Raw genomic sequence first — 22447 nt, forward strand, 5'->3', positions numbered from 1 at the left:
GAAAAGATTTATTGTTTTAATTCTGTCTGTATAGTTTTGAATATAGCGTGAAGGGGTAACAGGAATGTTTTCTTTTTAGCTGTAGATGTCTCTATTAGGAAGATTTTACCTCACTTCCCATCTTGGTGACACCCTGCATGCCAGGGTACAACACAAATTTACGCGTACTCCTTTGAAAAATTGTCAATCCAGTAAGACTTAAAGCGGAGTTCCACCCTAAAGTGGAACTTCCACTCATCGGAAACCTCCCCCCCTCCGGTGCCACAGTTGGCACCTTTCAGGAGGGAGGGGGGTGCAGATACCTGTCTAAGACAGGTAATTGGACCCACTTCCGGGCATAGACTCCCATGGGAGTCTATGCCTCTTCCTGCCCTTGCTGGGACACACACGGGTCCCAGAGACAGCGCGGACCATTCTGATTGCACTGCCTGACTCGCGCATATGCAGTAAGGAACCGGGAAGTGAAGCCGCAACGCTTCACTTCCTGATTCTCTCACCGAGAATGACGGCAACAGCAGCCGAGAGCCAATCGATTGATCGGCCTCGGCTGCCGACATCGCTGGATCCTGGGACAGGTGGGTGTCCATTTATTAAAAGTCAGCAGCTGCAGTATTTGTAGCTGCTGGCTTTTAATACATTTTTTTCGGGTGGACTCCCTCTTTAACTATTTTACCATCACATCCCTTACAGTGGTAGCAGTGAAGGTTTTACACTCACCTGCACACTTTACACACACATTTACACTGTACACTTCGCAAGCCGGCTTTTAGCATTCTAAAGAAAGCAATTGCTTTCTCTAATCACTGGTTTGTGCCCCACCTGGGCTTTCTGGGCTTTGCTGTCCCACCTGTGGGCTTGGGACCCACATGGTGGGTGCCACTGGGTGGAAGGGAGGAAGACCAGTGAACATCTGTTCGCTGATCTGCCCTAGGTAGATTAAACCCAGAAGTCATGTGTAAAATGTATCTTCTGGTGTCAGGTGGCTGGGGAAGAAGCTAATGGATCATGATCTGTGCTCTATTAGCTTCAATTGAAGGCAGGTGAGACATTAGGGGGCTAAAAGACTGCTGATGTCTTATTAAAGAGAACCTGTCTTAAAAAATATTATATCACATAGGGAACTTAAAAAAAAAATGTTACACCCAAGCTCTTAACCCCCCCACCCCCCAAAAAATGTAGAACCCGCCCACCTCCACGTATGGACACACAAGAATGTAACACAACCATCAAGCTGCCTAAATATGAAAACGTCATTTGTGATACATGTGTAATATATTGCCGTGCATGCCAGAGTAAAAGCAATAATTCTAGGGCCACTGTTCATGGGTAACTCTCAACTGATGATCTGTAGGGGCTTTTAAAGCTTAGCCTATGGAAAATATAGGGTACCGAAGTTCGTTGTCATTTTGAGAGAGCGCACAAATTTAGCCACTTCCCGTCTGCCCACAATGTACTGCTGATGGGCAGACGGTGTAGGCAAAGCAATGTACCCGTACCTCACTGCCTACTTCTGAATTTAGGGCATGCACATGATTGTACACAGCGGGAGCCTGTCAGCAAGTCCCAGCCGATGATTCACAGCCGGGACCTGCTGAGTCCAGAACTCTGTGTTGACAATCAACACAAGGCTCTGTATGATCTTTCTGTTTCTCATCCCTGCAAAGCAGTTAGTCAGCCCCCCCCCCCCCCCCAGTGTCTGTAAGGCAACTTTCACACTGAGGTGCTTCTAAACTGCCAGTAAAAACACTGAGTGCTTTTGAAGAGCTTTTCAGGCGCTTTTGAAGAGCTTTCCATTCATTTCAATGGAGAGGGGAGTTTTTAACAGCCCTGCCAGCAAACTGCCGCAGTGTGGAAGCGTTCATTGATTTTAATGTAAATACGTTTTTCGTGAGCTTTTTAGGTGCTGTTTTTAGCATGAAAGCGCCTGAAAAGCGCCTCAGTGTGAAAGTGGTCTTAGTGTCAGATTGCCCACCGCACTATCGCAGTCCCATTATAAGCCTCTGATCACCACCATTAGTAGTATAAGAAAAAAACATTCCAGTATATATTCCATAGCTTGTAAGCACGATAACTTTCACCCAAACCAATCAATATACACTTATTGGGATTTTTTTAATCAAAGACATGTAGCAGAATACATTTTGGCCAAAATTATGAAGAAATTAGTTTTTTTCTTTTTATTGGATATGTTTTATAGCAGATAGTAAAAAATATTGTTTTTAAAAAAAATGCTCTGTCTTTTTTTGTTTATAGCGCAAAAAATAAAAAATGCAGTGGTGATCAAATACCACCAAAAGAAAGGTCTATTTGTATAAAAAAATACATATAAATTTTGTTTGCATACAGTGTTGCTTAACCACGCAATTGCCAGTTAAATTAGCACAGTTCTAATAGCAAAAAATGGCCTGGTGATGAAGGTAAAATCTTATGGAGCTGAAGTGGTTAAAGCTTGACATGTTGGGTTTCTATTTACTCAGTGCAACTTCATCTTTTACATTCTATCAAAAATGTTGTAACATAATGCATTTTTAGAGGATAATTAGTACTTTTTCCAAATAAATTAACTTTGTGAAAGCCAGTCCTTTCAGCCCTAATTGCAATGATAGCAGCTCTGGGAGAGAGACACATTGGTAATAGAGTGAGATCTCCCCCACAATACTCTGTGAATGAAGCATCAAGATGGAGGAATGACACTGAAACTGCCATCCTCTGAACTGTTTGAGTGCATTCTGATCCTTACCCTCCCCTTCCTCCTCTAGCGCAGCTTTCGCCTCTCTGGAGTACATCGCTCTCCGCAGGGTCTTCCGCTCCATGGTGGCTTGGTCGGCGTCTGTGTCCTGATCCAGAGAAATTTAATACAAACAACATTCAATACCAGAGTAAGGATGGATTGATTGGTGCTCTGACAGAATCAATTGACATTAAACGTTGAACAATGGCAATCGATCACTAATTAATGGAGATGGAAGGTGTGAAAATATACATCACAGTGATAAACATAACACAACCCAAGCATTGTGCATTCACCATCTAAAGCTGAACTCCTTCCTACCCTTCAGTCTTGCATTCCTCTCCTGAAATTACCCTGATTCCCTGATTTCACTGCATATATTCTGTAAGTCAGATAGAGCCTGGTTGGAGGACATCCAGCATCATCTAGCCTTTTCCTTCCCACCCTGACTATCCCTGGCCCACCTCTTTCATTGGATTTCAGTTTTCAATCATGGAGGCCCAGCAGCACATGTGGGCAGGGCCAGTGCTACCACTAGGCAAACTAGGCAGCCGCCTAACGTGCCCTGCTGCCTAGGGCGCCCGACCACTGATGTTCATACTGTCTTCTTTCTGCAGCAAGCAACTAATTCTCAGCATCAGCAGCTACCGCCGCTGCGTTTGCACATATTGTCTGAGGCGCAACCAGGGGCGGAGGACTGTATCTGTGTCCCAACTCCTGAATGAATGGACACAAGCAAACATTCATTAATGGGCACTGGTAGGCTGCATTGATGGGTGCTCATAGGCTGCATTTGATGGGCGCTGGTGAGGCTGCATTGATGGGCGCTGGTGAAGCTGCATTGATGGGTACTAGTAGACTGCATTGATGGACGCTGGTAAGGCTGCATTTGATGGCGCTAGTAGGCTGCATTAATGGGCATTGGTGAGGCCGCTTTTGATGGGTGCTGGTGAGGCTGCATTTGATAGGCCCGGTTGAGGCTGCATTTGATGGGCGCTTCATTATGGGGGGGGGGGAGGTTCACATGGGCAGGGAAAAGGGGGTGGAGTCAGGGGTGGATCGAAGGGGGGGTATCAAAATTAGGTTTGCCTAGGGTTTCAAAAATCCTTGCACCAGCCCTGCATGTGGGCATTACCTAGGGCAGTTTATATACAATTACACAGTGAATGACAATATACATACAGCGCTTATATGATAACTGTAAACCAAGTGACAAGAAACAGTGATCAATTAATATAACCCTGCAGTGATACTATCAACATAATAATAAAAAAATATATTTTCAATGATTAAAGTGATGAGTGCTCCAAATAAAGTACCTAGGTGCTCCAATGATTTCAATTATTTAATCAATGCACTTTATTTGGAGTGCTTACCACTTTAATCATTGAAAACAGATACTTTTATTATTATGTTGAACGTATCACTGCAGGGTTATACTAATTGATCCCTGTTTCTTGTCACTTGGTTTACTGTTATCCTATAAGCGCTGTATATATATCATCGTTCACTTTATTAAAACATTTAATTGGCATGTTGATGAGAGAAGGAGGGAGGATCTAGGGTAGACAAAATATAAGCAGATTAAACTTCCGCTTTAAAAAGTATGTAGAGTTTTAGTTTGTGACACAGTACAGAAGGGTTAAAACCTCTCTCAGGTTATTTTTTTCCTGCTGGGGATATTTCTCTTAACTTTCTTGGAGACACAGCAGGAAATGAGAAGAAATTTCATCTTAGTCATTGCCATAGACATCCCCGTTAATATTGCCACGTCAAACGCTCCTCTGTGCTGTTGGTGTGTGAGCACTATGCTGACCGAGGCCTGAAGAAATGACTAAATGACTAAAGTTGGCATTAAATCCAATCGTATGTACGAGGCATTAGAGTAATTTTGAGGAGAAATATCACTTGCAGAAAATTTCTCTACTGATGCCCCCCCACCAAAAAAAATCTGCTTTTGGAAGCCAAATTCCACCCTATAAGTGGTGATTCTTATCATTCCCTGTCACCCTGTGCCCTCATAACATGCATAACATACGAGCGCTCCATAACATCCTACTATAAACTCAGAGTCAGACAATAAAAAAGCCCAGGGATTATACTCCAGCCTTATTAACCATCATTTCTGGTAATATATTGGGGTGGATGTACCTATAGAGTAAGATAATAAGACTGTAAGATAAACCTTCTCTAGTTCCTGGTCCTGGCGATTCATCAAGGTCTTCCAGTGTTCATACAACTCGTTGTCATTATTCTGAATGTCCTTCAGTGTCCCTTCCCGCAGGATGAATCCTTCCTTCATTGCGATAATCTGTAACCAGATCAAATCTTCACTTGTCACAGAAATTCAGTTATTTTGTAGAAAAAATAAAAGAGGGTATTATATATAATAACTATTTTCTTCAATTGCACACCTTGTCTTTATCTACTGCCATAGTTCCCACCCAGCTTGGGAAGTCCCAACTCCTCCTCTTTTATTTTCTATGATATAAAATAGAATCCCAATAAGAATCCTGGGAACCCCTCACAATGGGTAAAGCAGGTGTGTAGACCCAGGAACTCAGTGCAAAGATAGTTCGAACCCCTAAAAATTGTTACAGCAGGTGTGCAAATCTGGTAATTAACAGCAGGGTTGAAGGGACTATATATGGTGGGAACCCCTATAATGGGCACAGCAGGTGTGCAGACCCAGTAACTAAGTGCAGGGATGATGGGAACCCCCATAATGGGCACAGCGAAGTGCAGACACAGTAACTAACTTCAGGAATAGTGGGAACCACCCATAATGGGCACAGAAGGTGTGCAGACCCAGTAACTAAGTGCAGGGATGATGGGAACCCCCATAATGGGCACAGCGAAGTACAGACCCAGTAACTAAGTTTAGGAATGGAGGGAACCCCCCATAATGGGCACAGAAGGTGTGCAGACCCAGTAACTTAGCACAGGGATGGTGCGAAGCGGTCATTCTGCTCCTTGAAAGTGAGGTGTGACGTTGCTGGTTCTTTAGCTCCTAGGCTTTCAGAGACCAGGGGCTAGAGTTGCTTCTCTGCCCCAGGAGGGACGCTGGATCTTGGGGAGGACCCTGGTGGGGGCCCCCTGGATAGGCCTCAGCCTGTGGAAGATACTGGGCCTGGCCCAAGGAGAGATGAGTCCCTGTCTGCCTTTAGACGGAGGAATGTTGAAACGCTGAAGCTGACTGAGAAAGAAGAGGAGAAATTGGTAGCTTTGAAAGCTGAATATAAGTGTTCAGCAAGATGAGACCGGCTCTGAGGCCTAAGTTGAAGGACTTGGAACAAGCTGTGCAGAAGCAAAAAAGAACTGGTGAGTTTTCTGAAGGAGAATAGTGGAGCATTTAAAGAGAAATATAGGAATGAGGAACGGTTTAGCCAAATGAGAAGAGGAGCCACTTCCTGTATGGAAAGTGACCCAATCAATGAGGAGATGCAGGTACAGGCAGAGGTGTACGTTTATAAAACTGAGAAGTTTTTTCTCTATTCAATTTTCGGCAGTTCTCAGCTTCATACACCGGCTGCACAGGAGAAGATAATTTTCCTCTGAGAACTGCCGAGAATTAAACAGAGAAATATATATATATATATATATATATATATATATATATATATATATACACACACACACACACACTTGTATATAGTATATATTTATATGTTGTTAATGTTCATTCTTAACCCGCTGGTGCTCATATTATGAAGAAAGAAGCCTTCTTCCTCTAATTGCATCAGCTTCTCTCCCAAGCGCTTCACCTCTGAGCTGGTGAATCTGGAAAGGAGATATTTCAGTGTAACGGCTGTGAGGTCTTCAGATATCACTTTTATAAACTGGCCGCTTGAGACAGAACGGTCATGTACTGTGATGAGAAGCGGAGAACATGTTCTCTTCTCCTTATCTCAGCTACATAAACCGGTACACCCCAGAGATCAGCCGTGATATCTCAGAGTCAGCAGAGAGTGAGAAAGTGGGCGGGGAGGATGAGCCCAGCTCTTCAACACTTCAGGTATCTACTGAGCCCTCAATACGGAGGCCTCTGTCCACCTCCCTCTGCAGCAACAATATGGAACATCTGAGCAGGAGGTTGAGGGAGGTACTGGCATGCTGGAGTTCATCACTAAGCTGGAATCCCCTTTGGATGCGGCTTCCCCAGATGATGATGAGAAGAAGGATACCATTCCTAGCCCTGTGGAAAAGAGTCTCGTGGAGAGAGCAAGATCCACCATGAAGTCTGCAACAACTGGTGGGAAGTCTGATCCCACTGTCAGCCATGACATTTCAGAAGTAACAGCACAGCAAGGAGGTACAGTGTATGTGCAGGATGGTGATGTGAACATTAATGACAATGGGCTTGCTGAGGGTTGTAGTGCTATGGGCAATCAGCCCAGACCCATAGACAATGTACAGCATGCAATGCAGCCTGAATTACCTGCTGAAAGCAAAGCTTCAGATGAAATTGCTGAGAGTAACTGTCAGCTTCTGGGGGAAGAGTCTGCAGACAGGAGCGCCATGGACAATACAGTGACTTTGCCTGGACCAGACACAGCGGCTGTTGCTGAGAATAGTGGAGAAGAAGCTGGGAGCAGTAGTGCTATAACTCTCCAGGAGTCTGCAGTGGACAGGACTGTGCTTGAACCCAGGAAAGAAGCTGAGTGTTTAGGGTGGGGGGTCCTGCCTCTGTCAATCCAAAGACTGCTATACCAGCTGAATTAGACTCTCTGCCAGCAGGTTTGATTGTGTCTAAGGACAAGACTGCAATTGGTGTGTCTGTAAGAAAAACGTAAGAAAAAATATGCTGGTGTTGCTGTGACAGTATCTGGCAAGGGGGAGCAAAGCAGGCAGTGCCGGTGCTACCACTAGGCACACTAGGCAGCCGCCCAGGGGCAGCCATGGCCTCCTGCCCACTGGATGTAACCTCTGGAGCCGCTGTCCCTGTGTGGCTGGTCAGCAGGAGTGTTTACTAGAAGTCCGGAGGATGGAGAGGGAATGTCTGCTGTCGGGGATCACATAGGGGCGTGAGGAGGGAACTATCACGGGCAGTACACTGACAGATCCCTCCCCCGGCTCCCCCAGCTGCAGAGCTGTTTGGCGGCTCAGGGCTCTGATTATGCCCGGAGTATTTGGACATATTTTGGGAGAAATATGAGCATGTGTGTAGGGGACCGTCGGACTGGAAAGGGCTCATCCCCACGCCAGCCACTCATTAAAATTGTGACAATTCTGGTTCATAATGAATCCATACCACAAGGGGATTTATTTGTATGGTTGAGGACGTATGCAGACATCCTGAGCCTAAAGAAGATTTTGGATGATCGGGGAATATGGACGGGGAGGTGGTCTGTGCAGTTAAAATGAAAAGTTATTGGCAATGTCGTCCAGCATCTGCCATCCTCAGCTTTCCTGGGGAGGGACAGGCTGACCATCTTCTACCCGGGGCAGCCACAGCTACACAACAAGTGTAGCGATAAAGGGCATCTTGCATCCTCCTGTCCAGTGATAAAGTGCTCTCTGTGTCAGGGTGTAGGACATTTTGCAAAGGATTGTAACATTATAAGGCGCAATCTGTGCAATGCGGTGGGACATTCTTACAGTCAGTGTCCTAAGACAATGCACAACAAGCCTGAACTCATGAGAGAGTTTTTACGCCTGGACATGGAGGATGCTCAGAGCTCAGCGGATGGAGTGACTGTGAGTCCATCTGAGCCTGTGCCAATACCCAAAATGTCTGTGTCTTCCCAGTCTGCGGGTGTGCCTAGTTTGTCAGTGTCTTCCCAGTCTGTATGCAAGGTATCAGTTGCCGAGAATGTGTCCAATCCTTCTATGTCTACGTCTTCCAAAATTGCAGAGGCAGCAAGAGGTGCTGGGGCAGGTGCATCAAGTGCTGTGCCAGTTTATGTTGGCCGTGTTTGAAAATGTTTCGGCAGTGGCAAGTAACAGCAGGAGAAGTCAGATCTCTTCCAAGGAAACTTCTTGAGAAGCGGATCATGAGCTCTGCTTTTGCGAGCCACTGGCCTTAAGGGATTGCCCAAGCCTGGTTTTGGGGGTGGGTTTGTGATTGATTAATTTAGAGAGAATCCCAATGAAGTTTAGGGATCAGGCTTGGCTTGCCTTTCATGGAAACTATATGTGAAGGGCAAATTGAAGTTTCTTTCCATGAGTGATCAGGGCTGCCCACTCACTTTCTACTTCGGTGCCCTTTTAATATAGAGGTGTACAAGAGGGTGGGGAGGGCTCTGAGTATACCCTTCCTCCCCTACATGACTTATGCAGAGTGGATGAATGGGGCATTCCAGCCTAGTCGGGATTATGATTTGGAAACCCTTTTATAGTCTAGTCTAGTAGTCCGTTGTAGTCTAGTGTAGTCTAGTAGTCCGTTATGTCACATGGCGTGCACGGTGTCAGGTATCCTTACGGAGTTAAATCCTCCCTGTCGAAGTGGTGATGCAGGACATTCTGGGTGAAGTTGGGAAGATTCAGGGTCTTGAGAAAGACAGGTGGCAGCAGAAGGCCTGACGTGGAGGAATATCAAGACTCTGTAGCTGCTGCCTGTTGATCTCGGGGTATTCGGCTTTTCTTTGTATTCTTGTTTCACTCCCCTAGATTTTCAGGTCAAATATATTTTTGATAGAAGGCTACATGCATGGTGACGGTGATGTTCCTTAGTCTGGCTCTCTTGCAGGGATTATGTTGTGCGCAATTTGGTTTGCACCATTTCTTGCTTTTTTGTTTTGTATAGTCAATATTAAATTATTTTGTAAATATGTTTTATTTATTGTAGTTTTATTGTATATAACTTGTTGTTTGTAAGATTTTTCAATAAACACAATTAACCCCCCATAATGGGCACAGCAAAGTGCAGATCCAGTAACTAAGTACAGGGATGGTGGGAACACCCTATAGTGGTACAGCAGGTGTACAGACCCAGGAACTCAGCGCAGGGATGGTGGGAATCCCTCATAATCAGTACAGCAGGTGCATACAACAGAAAAGTCAGTGCAGGGATGGTGGGAACCAATTGTAATTGGTACAGCAGCTGTGCAACCCATGGAATAAAGCATAGAGATGGTGGGAACCCCTCATAATTGTTACAGCAGGTGTTTACAACAGGGAAGTTAGTGCAGAGATGGCAGGAACCCCTCATAATTAGTACAGCAGGTGTGCAGACCCAGGAACATTCAGTATATTTTTAGAAAAGAGATTACTATATACAGTATATAAAAACTATTTCCTTCACTCCCACTTTGTGTGGTTCTACTACCATAGTCTCCTCCTATCTTGAGGAGTACCAGCTCCTCCTCATTAGTTTTCTATGATATAACATAGAATCCTGGGAACCCCTCATAATGGGTACAGCAGGTGTTAGACCCAGGAACTCAGTGTGGCAATGGTGGGAACCTCTTATAATGGGCACAGCAGGTGTGCAGACATGGGAGACTGTCAGGGGTTTACTCTCCGGGATTAGCAATGTAGAGATGAGAGGATGATTTTGTGTCAAAATTATAATTTTGCCATGGTTGAAATTTCTGCGAAATGTACCTCTTATTTCGCCATATTTTCTGCTTTAATGGAATTTGCTTGGTAAATAAAGGTCATTAAAAAACTATAACGCTAAACAAAGCTAAACCTAACCCTATGGCGATCACATGGCAAAGCTGTCACTGTATTTCTTTCTATGTGAATTCCACTTGAACATAGAAGGAAAATACTTCAATTAAAAAAAGTAAAAAAAAATAGTTTTTTTTGTGACGGTAAAATGAATTTGAAGTGATTGACAAATTTTCCAGAACTTGGCATCGGCAGCCAGCAAACAGAATCTGTACATTCATTTTCTTCTGGCTGTACAGCAGAAAAAAATGACAGATTCAGATACAAAAAAAATTCCTCACCCAGTCCGCGTGTGGCAGATACTGCAGTTTATGTGTGACCAGGACCACCGTCCTCTTATCATCCCGCAGGAACTTCATGATTCCCTCCTGCATCAAGTGATCACTAAGGTGAATGTCCAGAGCTGAGAACGGGTCATCCTGCGAAGTAAACGAATATTATGTATGCAAATACCAACACAGAAGAGCACTGCACACTATGACATGCAATTTCAAGTGAAGTCGCACAGTTTCATAGTCGGATTCGGTGTGAATGGGGGCTCGGAGAAGAATCCATCTTACCAGGAAGACGACGTTGGTGTTCTGATAGAGGGCTCGTGCCACGCATATCCTCTGCCTCTGTCCCCCACTTAGATTAATACCCTAGTGAATAAAAAAACATGCAGACATGACCATACAAAAGAGTAATGTTCCTTCCTCAGTTATAACATCTAATGTTATATCTAATCATGTGACTGTATAGGATCTCTGCTATTTAAAGTAGTTGTATACCCGCAAAAAAAAAAAAAAAACCTGTAAGGCAAAGGCATATTAACCACTTGCTTACTGGGCACTTAAACCCCCCTCATGCCCAGACCAATTTTCAGCTTTCAGCGCTGATGCACTTTGAATGACAATTGCGCGGGCATACAACACTGTACCCAAATGAAATTTTTATAATTTTTTTCCCACAAATAGAGCTTTCTTTTGGTGGTATTTAATTACAGCTGGGAGTTTTATTTTTTGCTAAGCAAACAAAAAAAGATGCAAAAAAAAAAAAAAAATCATGTTTAATAGTTTGTTATAAAATTTTGCAAACAGGTCATTTTTCTCCTTCATTGAAGTGCGCTGATGAGGCGGCACTGATAGGCTGCACTGGTGGGCACTGATAGGCTGCATTGGTGGGCACTGATAGGCTGCACTTTTGGGCACTGATAGGCTGCACTTTTGGGCACTGATAGGCATAGTTAAGGCGGCACTAATAGGCACAGATAAGGCGGCACCGATGGGCACAGATAAGGCGGCACTGATGGGCAAAGATGGGCACAGATAAGATGGCACGGATGGGTGGCACTAAGGGGCACTGATAGGTACCACTGATAGATGGCACTGATCGGTGGCTCTGATAGGTGGCACTGCTGGGCACTGATGGGCGGCACTGATGGGCACTGGTAGATGACACTGATGGGCACGGATATGTGGCACTGGGGTGCAGCACCTTTGTTGAGGCAGATTGTGGGCACTGCTGGGTGGCACTGTGGGCACTGCTGGGTGGCACTGCTGGGTGGCACTGTGGGCACTGCTGGGTGGCACTATGGGCACTGCTGGGGGCACTTATTTTTTATTGAGGTGGCACTGGCAGGGGGCAGGGGGGCACTGGCAGGGCTGGCCGTGATCGGGACTGATGTCCTGATCACGGCCGCCGGTGATCGGCTCTTTTTTTTTTTTTTGTCAGCGCGAGGAGGAATAATAGCCGATTACCGGCTCTGTTGTATCACATGATCAGCTGTCATTGGCTGACAGCTGATCACATGATAAGGGGTCGGGATCGACCCCCTGCTCGGATCGGTGATCAGGCGAGTCTCATAGACTCGCCGATCACAGAGCGCGCCGCGCGCGCCCCTCAGGGGGCGCGCAGGCTGCTCATGCACGGGACGACGTCAATAGACGTAGTCCCGTCAAAGGAGGTCCGCGCTGTAGCCGTCATTCGGCTATAGCGCGGGTCTCAAGTGGTTAAGCTAGTATGCACCGAATGCCCTGCATACTAGCTCATTATGAAATATTTACTTTAGAACGAAGCGCCGGCATCACCACCCAGTCACCACTGAGGGAGCTGACATGTGTTTCTTCCGGGTTTGCGGCTCCGGAGCTGTGAGTGGCCAGAGCCGTGATGACGTCACTCCCCTGCATGCGCAGGGAAGTCCTCTTTCTGGCAAGGAGCTATGATATTCCAGCAGCATCCGCTGGACCTTCAGAGCACATGCGCTGCTGACGTCAGAGGCTGCATGCAGGCTGAATTTCTACTAAACCCTACAGGTTTAGAAAATATTAATTTTACCTACAGGTAAGCCTTATTATAGCATACCTCCCAAAATTTAGAAATGGGAATGAGGGACACCTACTAGCAAATGTATGTAGGCATAGAACACGCCCGCTGCCACACCCCCTTAAAGGAGAATTAACCCCAAAAAAAAGGTTAAATAAATCCACAAGCGCTTTTTTTTTTTACCCCTACTATTCCTTTATATTGGTTTTTAAAATTTACAAATGCCGCAATTTAGAATTCAAATGAAAGGTTTAGCACCGGGAAACAGTTTTTGACGGATAAAAAGTGCATATTATATACAACTATAAGGATCAGACCAAAATGATAGACAAATGAGGGGGAAAGAGGGACATTGCTCCAAATCAGGGACAGTCCCTCGAAATCAGGGACAGTTGGGAGCTGTGGTATAGGCTTACCTGTAGGTAAATATGTGGAAGCGAGGTAAACACCGGCTTTAAGGCCTACTCACCACATCAGCAATGCTGATAACAGACACATAAGCAGTACAAGCAGCAAAGAATTAAAGCGGAACTAAACCACTGAATGAACAATTTAAAAAAACAGTTACATTCCCGGCATATCGGAAATGCTAACTGTCACATCGGTTGTGCTCTCAACCAAACTGTCAAAACACCAAATGGCTGGGGTCATTAATGATTACGTGTGCAGCATCATGGCAGTTGCAGATAAAAGAGAAGCTTAGATGGCAGCTTCCATGGCTGAAAAGGATAGGAGGGTTTAGTTCTGCGGTAAGTGCAAAGTGCAGTTACACAGAGCAATTTACGCACATTAGACCAGAGTGAGATACATTGGGTGTGGTTGCTTTGCTTCTTGCACTGTTACACTGCAATACCTGAAAGCTATATTTTAAAATGACATATCTAATGGCAAAGTTTAATTTGCTTATATTTTCCCTTCTCTGCCAATGATATTTTTTAATAAAATTGTATAAACTGGGACTGTGAGTCTTTATGTGCGTCTTTATGCAGTGCAGGCAGATCATAACTGGTGACAGCACTCAATCTCATTACTCCTGTTAGGAGTCCTCAGCCTTGATGCCAGTAGTGGGCTGTCTCTTGTGAGGAGTTATCCAAATATCAAAATGCCTTGATAAGTGGATGTCAGTCTTGAGGAGCGGGCATTTCTAGGCAGGCTGCATTTGCATGCAGACTGCCCTAGACAGGTAATGTCCACATGTGATGTTGAGCCTCTATGTCTGAAAGAATTGAAACCCAGTAAATGAAAAGGGCAGGTCAGGACAGGGTTGTCCTAATGCATGGGCACTGCCCAGGGCACCAGGTGTCGGGGGGCCCCAAGATAATCTTGCATTACATCATACTTGCCAATAGTCCCAGATCTAGTGGGACAGTCATGCTTTTTACTAAGCTGTCCCAGGATGGCCATGTCCCAGAATCTGTACTGTGCCCTCCTGATCCCAGTATTGTGCCCTTCTGCCTCCCCCCATACTGTGTCTTTTGTTTATTAGTCTTTGATTTATGGCATGTTTTCTTATTGTTAAAATCTATTTTCTTGAAAGTACTAATAAATATACGTTTAATTCTACCAACTATTTGTACTTACATTTTGGGTTCACATTGGTGCAATGTCAGACATCGCATGTGATTCGCACCGCACTGCTGTGTCTGTGCGATGTCTGTGCGATGCAAACTCAGCCATACAGATTGTATGGCTGAATTTGCATCGCATTCGGACCAAAGTCGTGCAGGACCCTTTTTTTGGTCCGCACCAGAATCGGATCATATGGGTGTTCACACCCATGTGATCTAAATCCTGTCTGAATGGGATGCGATATGCGAACCAATCTGGGGGTGTCATTAACTTATTTGACACTTGTATGGACACTCCCAGTGGTTCGCATAAGGCAGTGTGAACTGCCTGTGAGTCAGGTGTGATGCGCAGGGTTCCCGCAGTTGATTTGCAGGGTTCTTGCATCGTATGAATGTGAACCGAGCCTAATTCTGGAAAGTATTTGCATAAATTGGGGCAGGCTGATAGGGGCCCCAGTGCCTTACTTTGTACAGTGGTCCCAATGCTATTAAGATGGCCCTGGATCAGGAACAATCAGGCGTGGGAGGAAAGCGCTAGATGCTGCTGGATATCCTCCAGCTAGGAAATAACGCAAGCTCTATTTGACTTGCTGCTGCATCTAATGCACATTGTGAGAAGCTCACAGTGTGCAGTGAAATCAGAGGAAGCTATTTCTGTACAACTGTGCAAGACTAAAAGAAGGCTGGAGTTCAGATTTAACTTCAATTATGTACAAGGTGTACAGAAGCGATGATAACACACGACAGGCAAATCTACTAAAACAATTCAAATTTTCAGCATGATAATTTTCTTTGAGATTCTGGTGCTCACCATTGCACAAATAACGGGTTAAAAAAAAGCAAATTTTTTTCATTGTTGATCAATTGGAAACAATTAGCAGATCTGATATGTGAATATTTTGTGTGAGTTTGGCAGGAAACAAAGACTGCGTGTATGGAGTGACGTGTGTCTGTCCAGAGAATGTCCCTGTCCTGTCCTCCCTTGTATTATATTCCGGGCTTGGCTCACTATTGCTTCACTGCAGCTCTGCACAGCTCCCTGCAAGGTCACGCTCCACTCTGCTGATTAATGGTTTTGTTTTTAGCGTCAAAACAATTTGTAGACGCCATCAGCGGCCTCTGGTAAGGAATGCAAACAGCAGGAATATTTTTAGCTGCAGTGCGCAGATGTCGCTTTAAGTGTACAGTATTTATGGGACAGCATTTCAGGATCTGCTAAAATTGTCACGTCTAATAAACATTTAGAGAGAAATTCATAAGTTACCAGCCAGCGCTCCATCGTTATATGCCACATCTATGTTTATAGGTTACGTCAAATACTTAATAAATTTGCAGTTATTAATCAAATGCTAATTCAAACTTTTTTTTACATATATGTGTAAATAAATCTTGGGGCTGGGCATTATAGATTTTGAGGATTTGAGAAAAAAAGTCTTCTCATATCAAGACCAGCAAAATATGTGATTGTTTCACTCCTGGGGTGCTCAGACCACCCCAGCTCCACAGGCAACCACAGACCAGGGGTGGGTCCAGGGGGGGGGGGGGGGCAACAGGGCAATTGCCCCCCCCCCCCAAATAGTAGCACTGCCACTGACATGTCTCACATTCTCTGCGGCTGCCGCTGCCTCTGCCGAGTCTCTCTCACATCAGCCGATCAGCGGCGCAGAGAGAGAGACTCGACTAATACCAGGAGGAACAGGTGGGTGGAGCCTCTTCCCTGCACTCGTTGCTAATGCCTGGGCCGCCTGGTGTCTAGCAATGGGGGACGTCAGTGAGTCACGTCGGACTTGAGTCTCACTCTCAGAGCCGACGTAACTCACTGTAACAGGAGCTGCTGGAGAACAGGCCAGGGAGAGAACAGTTGCAGGCGCACTCATCTGACTTGAGTCTCAGGCGAGTGACGTCAGTGAGTCACGTTGGACACAAGTCTCAGAGCTGATGTGACAGGAACTGGAGCCTCAAATAGGGGAACAGTTGTTGCTGCAGTTTAGAGTCCTCAGACTCATTAAAATGTCCAGCGTCCACTGTAAGTGGCAGAGCACCAGCATTCTTCCTTCTCTGAATTTTTGGACTTGCAGAAGGATAATGCGAACCTCAAATCCAGGATTGGGCCAACTCCCCATTGGGTTTTGGAGCTCTATTCCTGAAGTTATAAAACCCATACGACCATTCCTCTGAAGGAACCGGAACAATCACTCCTGAGGAGCGAATGAGAATATTCTGTAATCTTAGCTGAGAAGTGGGCAGATGCCACATCCTAGACTCAAATATCTGAAATTCCATGAGTCCAGAGGGCTGAGAGAGCTACCAGACATCCCCCTACTTATAGAAGTGGGGGCGTCCCGTCATTGTGAGGTGGGCAGAATTACCCAAGGAGCCCTGATTTACCTCATCATGGCCTTGTGCACAGTGTGTGTTGGCCTGCCCCTTTGTCCTTTTTTTCCTTGTGCCTGATGTCCACTATATAGGTGAGGGGACCCCTTGAAGGGTACTCACAACCTGTGCTGTGGAGCAGAAGAGATGCAGCCGTCTAACAGGTAAAGGCACATTTGGTGACCAGGGCCTCAAAACAGAGCAGAGTTGTGCCTGAAGCAGGAGAGTGACTTGTCTTGTAGCAGAGCATGTGCTAAAAAAGACACCTGGGCTGAGGATGACTGTCTTTAGAGGTAGGATTATGCACACAGAATGGGCTACTGCCAACCCACATGCTATACAATTTCTATAGCAAGGGGAAAAAGTACAGCACAGCCATGACAGACACATTGCTCTTAGCCTCACACTGCCCACAACTCTGCACTATGGAAGAAGGGGTCCAGGGACTACTCCCAGGAATGGGGGTTCTAGATTGTTTGGGGGGTTCCCTACAAGGAGAAGGCACAGCCCCTGATTCACCACTCAAGGGCTTAAGGCACCTTAGAAGTACCAAGCTGTGGAAATCTCCTTATCACTCGCTTCTCCATGGAGGGGGTCTTCAGGGACTCAGTCATACTGGTGATTATCAATGCTCTGTACCTGTAAGACACCCAGCAGATAACTACATCTTGCTGTACTACACAAAAAGTGAATGCCAATGCAGCGACCAGTATGGTAGGCAACGTTAGATGCCGGCACCAGGGTCTTTATATTTTAAGGCCCGCGTACAGTTCATGAGGCTACTGTCAAAGAGCACCAATCCTGAAGCTGCAGAGGGCTGCGGCATTGGCTGTAGGTGCAAGCAAATATCACAAGAGTGATATTTTCTCTTACCCTTTCTCCGATTTCTGTCTGATCCCCAAACGGAAGCAGGTCGATGTCTGGCTGGAGGGAGCAGGCATCTGTCACGGCTTTATATCTGTAAGAGAAAAGACAAAAAATTACACACACACAGCTATATTTGTACTGTAATATTGCATCCAAAAATATCCAGGGATTCTGGGAGTCCTACTTCTCTAACATGTTGCAAGACACATGGCCTTATCCAGATAATACACACCCAGGGCTTGATAACAAGAACACTGAAATCCTTAGGGTTGATTTACTAAAGGCAAATACAGTAAAACCTTGGTTTGAGAGTAATTTGGTTTGAGAGCATTTTGCTAGTCAAGCAAAATTTTTTTATTTTTTTATTTTTAATACATTTTGACTTGATATACAAGCGATGTCTTGATATACAAGTAGCATCATGTCACAATTGAGTATAAAAGTGTAGTAATATGGTTACATTTAATGACGGTACAACATTTACCAACTCAGAAAGAGGCACATCTAAGTATGCAGGCATCTGGGGTAAAGCTGTCCACATAAACCATCCTCCTCACCGCCATCAACGTCATCCCTTCCACTCTGCACTCCACAAGCGGTTCAAGCCACGCTTTCAGATTGCTATACTGCCGGGTAGTCTTTCTGGTCACGATTGCAGACTGACAGCGGTGAGAGCTGGTGGTGCGGAGGATGGTCTATGTGGACAGCTTTACCCCAGATGCCTGCATACTTAGATGTGCCTAATTTAATCATCAACCATGTGAGTTGCTAAATGTTGTACCTTCATTAAATTGAACCATATTGCTACACTTAGCCCTTGTACACACGGTCGGAGATTCCGATGGAATGTGTCCTATAGGACCGTTTTGTCGGATATTCCGACTGTGTGTGGTCTGCATTGGACTGTTTCCGTCGGAATATCCGACAGACCAAGTTTTCCAACTTGCCGGTAAAATTTTCCGACAAAATGCTCCTATCGGACATACTCCGATCATGTGTAGCCTACTCCGACGGACAAAGTGCCAAGCGTGCTCAGATCAAATTCCTAGACCAAAGCTATTGGCTACTAGCCTGAACGTAGTCCCGTCTAATGAGATAACGTCATCACGTTATGTACAATCAGATTTTCCGACAACTTAGTCCGACCGTGTGTATCACTTCCGGACCTCTTCCGGAATTAATCGGTCGGAATTACTCCAACGGATTTGATAGTCGGAATTACTCCGACGGATTTGGTAGTCGGAATCTCCGACCATGTGTACAAGGGCTTAGAGGCTCCTCTCTTCTCTTTTATACTCTGTAGCTCCTGATAAATTTTGCTTCTAATTTCCTGGGGGCTTCCATTTGTGAATGGACATTTTATGGTTACCTGGCCACATTGCTATAATCTTTTTATATGGACTCTAAAGTGAAGGACCTTTGAATAAATGGCTGTGGAATGAATCATTTGAGTTTCCATTATTTCTTATGGGGAAATGTGCTTTGATATACAAGTGCTTTGGATTACAAGCATGTTTCTGGAACAAATTATGCTCGCAATCCAAGGTTTTACTGTAGACTGTTCACTTTGCAAGAGTAGTTGCACTCTTTACAGCTTAATAAATGAGGTAAAGGTTCACTTTGCAAAGAATACCCAATTACATGCAAGGAAAACAAAACTGCTAAATTGTTGCACATGATTGGACGATGGAAGTCAGCAGAGCGTCCCCTCATTTACTAAGCTCTAGAGCAAATTCTCTTGCAGAGTGCAACAGCACTTGCAAAGTGAATGGTCTATTTGCCTTTAGTAAATGAAACCACATATATGGCCTCAATGACTGGACTAAGATGAAAATCCGCACTCATCAACAATAAAACTTTTCTCTTTATATTTCATCATCATAGGATCATAGGATTCATAGATTATGAATGGTGGGAGGGTCAAGCAGGGTGTCGTACATAGCTTCCAGAAAACATCACAGCACCCTACATCAGTACTCCTTTCCAGACCAGAGCTCCCAGACCTGATGAAAGCAGTGGGCTGGGTCTTGGGAGGAGTTATGCAAACAATAAAATGCTTTCCTTGGTGAATGTCAATCTGGAGGAATGGGCTTTCCTAGGCAGACTGTATCTGGATGTAGGCTGCCCTATGTAACACCCAAATGTGATGCTGAACCTCCATGATTGAAAGAACTGACAACCAATGTATGAAAAGGGTCAAAATTCAGCAATGAGATGCAGATTCTGATTATTCTTCATGCTGGTCAGAATGATCCTCTTTATGGAACAATGCATGCTCAAGCTTCTAGTGTCAGTCTGCCAGTGGATGTCAGTATGAATTTATAGACTATGTATTTCAGTGTAATGGTGTGGGTGGTCTATAAATGTGTTGGTACCTCTGCTTGTTGAAGGGACTCCCAAATGTGATGTTCTCTTCCACTGTGGCATTGAGCAGCCAGGGCTTCTGTCCAGCGTAGGCCACGGAATTTCTGTTCTTACTGAAAAAGGAAGAGTAAAAAGATCAGAGCCAGCTCAGAGTCTGGAAAGGATTGTCATCTGGTGAGTATTGTACTGGCATCCCGAGAATAAATGGGACTTTCTGCCAATTTTATCAACAGGAAATGGCACATATGGTTGGCGTTTCTCCCCAGAAAAGGCAACAAGTTTGGCCATTTAGAGAGTTAGGGAGACCTCAGAGTGGACACCAGAGAATGAAGTGAGTGTACACCAACCATCCCTGGGGAAGATGATTTGCTTATATTGTACAATACATGTATGACTGTAGGGGCCCTAAGTTTCTGCATAAGGGCACCTATAAATTGTGACAGCTACCCATCTATTGCCCACATATTGTAACTATTGTCTCTTTGTTGACTTATATTGTAAAAATAGCCCATCTGTTGCACATGCATTTTAACAACTTCCCATTTGTTGTCTGTGTAATGTGACCCCTGCCCATTTATTGCTCTTGTATTGTAACAAATGCCCATTTGTTGCCCTTGCATTGTAGCAATTACCTGTTTGTTACCCTCATATGGTAAAGACTGCCCATTTGTTGCCCGAGTATTGTAAGAATTGCCTGTTTGTTGCCAACCTATTGTAACAACAGCCTGTGTGTCACCCTGCTGTTGTAGCAATTGCCCATCTGTTGCCCTTGTATTGTAACAATTGCCTATTTGTTGCCATTGCATTGCAACAGTTGCTTGTTTTTTACTCTCATCTTGTAAAGAGTGCCCATTTGTTGCTTTTGCATTGTAGCAATTGTCAGTTTTTTGTCAATATACTGTAACAACAGTTTGTGTGCTGCCCTGGTGTTGTAGCAATTGTCCATCTATTGCCCATGAAATGCAACAATGGCCTGTTTGTTGTGCTCATATTGTATCAATTGCCCAATTGTTGTACACATATTATAACAATTGCTATTTTGTTGTCCTTATATTGTAACAATTGCCTATTTGTTGGTCACATATTGTTACCACAGCTTGTTTTTTGCCCTGTTTTGTAATATTGCCATTTGTTACCAACATATTGTAATTATAGCCCATTCATTGCCCTTGTATTGCATCAGTTTCCTGTTTGTTGCTGATATATTGTAACGATTGGCCACATTTTATAATAATAGCCTGTTTGTTTCCCTTGTATTTTAATGATTACCATTTTCTTTAACTCAAGATCTTTAGTCACAGCTTTGAAAAGAGAATCACATACACTCAATCAATTGACAATAAAATAAAATGAAATAAAAAATTGTTTAGTCTTTGCAAACATCATGTAAGTGAAAGTGAATATGATTTTAGACCAGCCTTTCTCAACCAGGGTTCCGTGGAACCATAGGATTCGTCCAGAGCTTGCTATGGGTTCATTGAGCAATGACGCACAGATAATATATATATCTTTTTAGCTATCTGTAATAGGGGATTCTTCCCACTGACCATCATCCTAATGTACTATGAGCTGTAAATATAGAAATTATTAACCGGGGTTCCCTGAGATTAAAAAGTTATTTCAAGAGTTCTTTTGTGTTAAAAAGGTTGAGAAAAGCTGATTTAGACTAAACATTAAACGATGGAGTGGATGGCACCACAATCTAAAAATAAAAGATAAAAGCCCTATAAGGTGTTATAGGGATCTGCTGCTAAACAGATTAATGTCTGTCTTTCTCACACACCAAATGTTTATTATTCATTCTTGTAAATGATTAGAGACCCAAAGAACATCGCTGTTAGAGAAATTGTTCTGCTAAAGGAATCCTGAGCAGAGAGAAATACATAGGATGCCATTGCACACTTCTTTCTGTCTAACTTGATTTTGCATGATTCAAAATTTTTGTTGAAAATAGATGCTGTATTTTACAAGCACGTATAAAAATATATAGGTACAAGTTCAAAAGTGGACTTTACTACCACTTTAATAGCAGATCCCCCGTGCATACTGGCTGGAATAAAAAAAAAAGCAAATTGTACATTGTTTAAAATATTATATTTAGTTAAATAATATATATTGAAAAAATATATATATCTAGTGTGCTAGAAGTGGTAGTGGTTAGGTTTTTGTTAGTTTAGGTCAATTTACAGACTTGGCTGGCAGCAAAGCTTGGTTGTTTTAATGTGAGTTGGGAATGACAGCTGCAGCAAGGAGGGCTGGCAGGGCCTGAAGATGTGTTGCTGGGATCAGTAGCCACGTTGACAGCTAGCATTGGGACTACCTACTTATATTTTTGCTACACCATAGGGACCTGTGGTCCCTGCTTGCAAAGGGCATTCACTTTGGGCCTGACTGAGCCAGTATCAGGCCTGCATATCAGTGATAGCTGGTCCTGGGAGTGATAGTCTGCAAGCATGTTTTGTGCTGGAGGAAGAGAGGAAGTGTATATACTGGAAATGTATATAGTTCTCAAGTCCCTGTATCTGTTTCTACAATCAACTGGCAATCTCATAATTAACTTATCCCCAGTTGAATCCCCCTAATAAAAATAACAAAAACAAGTGCAAGGGCTGTATGAGGAGTGACT

General features: G+C 44.2%; 1 protein-coding gene across 5 annotated transcripts in view; it reads right to left on the reverse strand.

Annotated features, from left to right (window-relative positions):
- The window catches only part of ABCC9 (ATP binding cassette subfamily C member 9), a 182096-nt gene that overhangs the window by 51340 nt on the left and 108309 nt on the right, over window positions 1-22447 (reverse strand). For all 5 annotated transcript variants that reach the window (XM_077468695.1, XM_077468696.1, XM_077468694.1 and 2 more), the window contains 6 exons: window positions 19833-19934; window positions 17464-17548; window positions 10906-10986; window positions 10627-10764; window positions 4917-5042; window positions 2741-2837 (listed from right to left, as the gene is read on the reverse strand). In XM_077468695.1, coding sequence (XP_077324821.1) covers window positions 2741-2837; window positions 4917-5042; window positions 10627-10764; window positions 10906-10986; window positions 17464-17548; window positions 19833-19934 — 629 coding nt within the window. The remainder of the gene's footprint in view (window positions 1-2740; window positions 2838-4916; window positions 5043-10626; window positions 10765-10905; window positions 10987-17463; window positions 17549-19832; window positions 19935-22447) is intronic.

Source organism: Lithobates pipiens, unplaced genomic scaffold, assembly GCF_037356315.1.
Source record: "Lithobates pipiens isolate NorthernLeopardFrog02 unplaced genomic scaffold, aLitPip1_a1.2 Scaffold_8, whole genome shotgun sequence".
NCBI classification, from domain to species: Eukaryota; Metazoa; Chordata; class Amphibia; order Anura; family Ranidae; genus Lithobates; species Lithobates pipiens.